Below are 6,000 nucleotides of genomic sequence, written 5' to 3'. Positions count from 1 at the left end.
ACACTGATGAGTGTTGATCACTGTGAAATCTGACTGCAAAGATCAGTAAGAAACACTTAGGAACTTTATAATCTGTAAAGACAAATTACTGGTAAATTCACCATACTATTATCACCATAATATGGTGACAATAAGTTATGTGTAGCTCACTATCAAAGGTCACTTAGTTCTGCACTGCTACAGTGAACCAGAAATTCAAGAATATTTCAAACATGCATGCTTGAAAGAATCAAAACAATTTTTCTGTATGTATTTGATGGGAGAATAATATTAGAACATGATATGCAGCGCAAAATAGTAAATTCTGCACAACACCGCTTTCCTTTATGATTACCCTATTAGATCTACATTTTTGATTCCAGCCACCCTTTAAGCACTACACGGTTGGTATTCCTCTTTAATAAATGTCACAATTCTTGTTAAAAACAATTCTTGATAAAACTGTCACTCACATGAAGCAATAAACCTTCTGCACTGTCAACATGACTACATTTGCCTGTTGGAGAGACAAGTTAGAAGTGACAATGTATTTAGCTGTGGCTTCATTCCTCTGCTTGTTTGTGCTGTACCTCCAACTCCACAACTGGTCTAAATTCTTGCCTGCATCAAGCTCCCACACAAAAACATCTTGGCATAATCTAGGAAGATTTGATGGCCAGTGGTATGAGCTGTTGTTTTATGAGAAGTTTAAATGAGGACTTAAAAAGGAGAAGCATGCATTATCAGTAACCGGTCCCCACAGAAATATTGTGTATCTGACAACCTGAACCACACTCATGCTAAAACATTCCCACATTGAAGTCTCTCACCTTAAAGGTGCCCTTTTTCCATAAATCAACTTTGTCATGTAAAACAAGCATTTATAAGTTCCCAAAATGTCTCCAAAAAGTTAACACTATTCATGAAAATGCTCATTTTTAAAGGTTTGTGGACAAGAATTTGCAAGTCAGTATTTTAGCAAGACCCTTATTTATTGATTGAGTTCATGTCCTTACTCTATTTTTCCATCACAATCCAAATCCATACATATAAATTGTGATTCTAGGTTAATCTTTGAATGCATGTAAATAAGTTGTGTCATGTGCTTCTATCTTGGTCTTGTGACCTGGTGGCTTTCTGTTCACGATATATTCTGCTTTTCACCCAATGACAGATGGGATATGTTTCACACATATGCACACACATCCCACCGCCACCCCACAGTTGCCCTGAAGTAGATAAAGATAGCAGAGAAAATAAATGAATTAGCAAGCAGTACCCAAATCTTTTAGATCCAGAGGATGGCAGTGCTGAAAGAATAACACGTTATGACACATGCAGCTCGGTGTGTTTTATTTTGCATAATGCTCTTTGACTTTCTGACTCCAAAAGATCTAATTTTCACTCTCGGTATGTCCTGAGGCTAAGCTACCTCACATTTTACGATAGCTGCCAGTTCCACGTGTCCTCAGATGGTGGTCCCACTGTAGGGACGATAGAAGGTAGTCCTGTGTGGAAGTGATGCTTGAGCAGTTTTGCCTCACTGAATCACAAAACAGCTGCCAATGCAGCTCATTACCTCAGCTCAGTGTGCCTCTAGTGTGTTTGTTGAGGAGTCTGGTACACCGTATGTGTGTAGTTGTGATGAAGCATTCCAAAATCGTCACATGCAATATGCATGACAGCTTCAAAAAAATATGGCCTTACATTGATAAAGCTAGACTCAATTTTCTCCAGAAGCTTGTTAATATTTCCAAAAATCTGTGCACATATTGGTGAGGAGTGTGTGTGTTCAAATACAGTGTCACTGGACTGTTTCATCTTTGTTGGGAATTGTGACTTGACGGTTTATTTATTTCTCAATCTCTAGACGCTTTCCCCACCAAGAGCATATTTTTACTGCATATGTTTCATCCAGAAGTCTGATTCTGACTGTTCATTTTATGTCAGAGTAGCTGTGTCCATGTGGTATACAGCTTTAAAGCGCATCAGTCAAATATACATTTCCAGGGGTAAATTGATCTCTTTTAACATTGTTTCTCCCTGTGGTTTCAAAAAACACAATTGCATGTCTATCCAACTCACCTTTGTATTCAAAGGCTCTATTTGATGTCCTTATTCTCACACAAACATTTGAAAATCTCTTGAGTGCTTTTTTTTTTATGTATGTGTGTAGATGCCATCTTAACATCCTGTTTTTATTCACACCCCTCTCACTTCAGCGAGAAAAAGATCCAAAGTTCTGAAACACATATGCTAAATCTCTTGTATGCTGTTGAGGCTGGCGTGAGGCTGGCAATTTAGAAACAATGAACAGACACTACATGAATCTAACCTATTTCTCATCTCCGTTGTCAAAATATAAAGGTCCAGTATAATATTGCTGCAAAATTAATGACTTGATGGAAACAGCAGTCCACTGTTATCATATTTTTGTTCAGGTGGAGGGATTGTTTGCAAAATCAGCAACTCTATGCAATCAGCTGGATTTCCCAACGTTTTGCATATTGACATAATAAAGTGAACTTGAATGCAGTGCTTTATAACTAGACTCAAATGTGAATACTTGTAATTGACTGAATCTGTCTGTATGATTCATTCAGTCATTCAGGCACAGTTTATATACAGTTTATATGCATAATTTAAAGTTATGTATATAAACTGAATCTGTGCCTTTTATATAATGTGCGATAATTTCACACTATACAGAAAGACTACATTAAAACAAATAGAGCTGAATTAAACAATAACAAAAGAGCTCCCAACATCTTTTGTCCCATACTTTTCTACAAAAGGGCTTTAACTAGGAGAAGGTAATTAGAGGATTTACAGAAACACCACAGAGACATCCATATGGACATTTTTTTCAGCTTTAACCAAGAGAAAGAGAAGAGTAACAGAGCATTCAAAGAATGCATCAAAATTATAAAAGCATGCAGATACTTGTAGATGTAATATGATTTTATTCTTCTGTTTTTTTATCTGCAGACTAAAGAAAAAATAAACAAGTGTAAAGCTTGTTTAACATATCATATTTCCTGAATTGTGCTTCTTTTTCCCAAGCAGCATTCTTTCCTAAGATTTCTGAGGGATAGTCAGTTTAGTTTTAAATCACAACAGAGACTGTCTAAAAGGCTTTCTCCCTAATGCAGATGCTGGGAACAGTCCAATTTTAGTTCCCCATATACCCTGGTGAAGTTTTTGTCATGGCTGATTGTGCTGTTTTATTGGGTCATTGTCATCTCAAGATCTGAATGTGTTTTAGGCTAAGCATTAAGTTACTTAAGCAAAACTCATACTAACAGATCATTGCCAATTATAAAGGAAAATTTTGTTCCTCTTAAATTGCTCTCATCACTTTCAGGCTTTATTTTCTTCTGCCTCAGCATGCTCTCTCCCAGCTGTGTCATTTGCAAATTTCCCCCTTAAAGAACGTGGAGCGGATATTTTCAGACCAACTTCAGAGAAAAAAGATCTTAGTGGCGTGTCATCTCACATCAAGCCTGTGGCGAGAATTCTCTGCTGTCTTTACATGTGACCTTCCTGTTTCAAAATCAGGGTCTTTCCTGACTAAACTATGAATTGTTTTGTTGTACTATGATTCCAACTGAGAAAATAACAGATTTAAAAAAAAAGTCAAGAGTCACATTTTTAAAAATCTGGGTTGCATTCTTTTGTTGCGAATCACACATTGCATGGTGGTGGATACAAATAAAAAGCTCAACATGTTTGTGAGTTATTTAAGTTTATAGAAATTTACAAAATATTATTCATATTTGAAACAAATCTTTTGTAATTTGCTCTCGTGCATCAATGTGATACGGCAAGATTTTAATATTCAAACTCACACATTGCATCTGTCCTCTGGTTTGCAAATGATTTTAATTCTAGATTGAACTAGGTTGAAACCCTGAACTACACCTTCCTCCTTTCAAAAGCTTTTATATCTGTGAACCCTTTAAGCAATTGCATCTGTGACTGCTCTTTGGTCTTGCCTGAAAATGAGAACTAACCAAGCACTTGCTGCCAAAGTTTCTTTGCAGCAAAATGTGGGTCTGGACAAATGGTAGCACACTGAGTCAAAGTGCTTTTGTAAGCTAAAAAAAAGGAAGCTAAAAGAACATACTGTGCAGAAGTTAATGCCATTTTTTTTTCTTTTCTGTTTTTCAGAACAAGAGCCTAAAGAATAAACTACTCTCTGGAAACAAACTTTGCGATGCATATGCTGAAGAGGTAAGGGTTTTTTCTGTTTTACAAAGGCAGTCATTTCTGAGCTCCATATTATTATTTCTGATAACAGACTTAGAGGAATTCAAAAGAGATTATGATCAGTACTTGTTTTCTTGCAAGCAAACAGTACAACAAAACAGATAACAGCTTTAAAATTAGCCAAACTTAAGCTTAAGATATGTAAACAAAAATATATATATATACAAAACAAATTTGAAAAATCTGTTTTTGGTGAATTTCTTTTGAGGTTCTACTCAGCCTTGGGTATGTTATTGTTTGGATAACATCTGCATACTTTTTGTTGGCTGTCCACCCACCGATATTAAATGTGAGCATTATGTATTGACAGCATTAGCTGCTAAAATTAAGGTTTGTTTTTACATCAACATGCTCCATAATCACATTTTCAGGAAGGAATGTTCATAAAAGCTGAAGTTAGGTTCAAATTGCTGCTCTCCAGACCATTTACAATGTAACTTTTAACAGTAGTTTGTGCGTTAGTCTCTCATAACTATTTGTACTTGTTTGCATCTGCAGTCTTTTTTTCCAGGCGATCTCAGCAAGTGCTACATCTCTTAACTCTGTTCTTTCTATCTGTCACTTATACATTCTTCTAGAGTTCAGACATGGACATAAACTTGCTTGGTTTTGCCTGTCTAGTGAATTTCAGAGCAACTTGTACCTAACTGTCAGCCATTTGATTGCTGCGCAGTGCAATCTGAGGAGCTATAGTTGCAGCGAGAGCAGCTTTGAGTGAGGTTCGTCTGTGTCATTTTCGCTGTCACTTTTCATCTCTTCGTGCTTCGACTCTGCTGCCAGTTGCCATAGTCAGCACAGTCCAGGGAGTTCACATCCTCATTGAAGCCTTGAGCTTTTGACTGCTGCCTTTTACCTTCCTGCTGACCGAAGCTTATGCTGTAATTTAGCCGTGAAGTCTTGTACAAGACAGCGGGTCTAGCAGGCATCCTGATGACATGCTCACATCACTGCTGATTTTTGCTGTGTAATCGCAGCATTTATAGTTATGGTTGTTTTGTTGAAACTCCCGACCTTTTCTTGTAGAGTTTATGGAATTATTTAAATTTTTACAGCGATAATGTGGGCAGCTTGATAACTGCTGTTGTAACTGAGAGACTCTAGGTCAGACCTCTGAAGTGAAATCTAAGTTTGAGCGATTTTTAATTGTGACCAGTTTGCTGATGTTAGTGTGCAAAAAAAAAACAACAAACAAAAAAAAACTCATAAATAATGAGAGTCCTTCAAATATCTACCTTTGGAAAGGCTGGTGTGATACTTTATAAAATAACTTTTTACTGCAATTACAGTTTTGAAAATGTGCATTTATACATACAAGTTTTTACCCGTCTTTAATTGCAAAATAGTTCAAGCTCAGCAAGCTTCTGCAAACACAAGTTTTCAACTTTTGGCTGGACTTTAACTAGGTCATACTTAAACTTGAATGTGAATTGACCTAAGCCATCATATTCTCTTCCATGTAGGCCAAAGGCTCAGTTTTGGTCTGACCAGAACACTTTTCTTTCATGTTTATCAAGGAATACATTTCACACAGTTGGACTTGGTTTACTGAATAGGTGAACTTTGAAGGAGTTTAGCTGAAATTAATTTTATTTAGTGGCAAAAGAGTAAAAGCAGTTAAATATGAATGCATGTCCCACTTTTCATGTTTTTCTTTGTGAAAAAATAAAATAACTTTGAAAGCAATAGTCTGAAAAACATATCTTATGATTGCAAAAAAAAAAGAAATGTATTCAAGGGATCCTAAGACTTTTA

At 36.3% G+C, this 6,000-nt stretch overlaps 1 protein-coding gene across 1 annotated transcript in view; it reads left to right on the top strand.

Moving 5' to 3' along the window:
* Positions 1-4,119: 4,119 nt before the first annotated feature.
* LOC103149710 (leucine zipper protein 2) overlaps positions 4,120-6,000 on the top strand; it is a gene marked incomplete at its 5' end in the record, with an annotated part of 37,611 nt that continues 35,730 nt past the window's right edge. The window contains one exon of the mRNA XM_007569012.2: positions 4,120-4,212. Within this exon, the coding sequence (XP_007569074.2) occupies positions 4,120-4,212 (93 nt within the window). The remainder of the gene's footprint in view (positions 4,213-6,000) is intronic.

The sequence above is a fragment of the Poecilia formosa genome, unplaced genomic scaffold (assembly GCF_000485575.1).
Source record: "Poecilia formosa unplaced genomic scaffold, Poecilia_formosa-5.1.2 Scaffold234, whole genome shotgun sequence".
NCBI lineage: Eukaryota > Metazoa > Chordata > Actinopteri > Cyprinodontiformes > Poeciliidae > Poecilia > Poecilia formosa.
The sequence above is the reverse complement of the archived record's forward strand: the minus strand, read 5'-3'. Positions and strand labels throughout refer to the sequence as shown.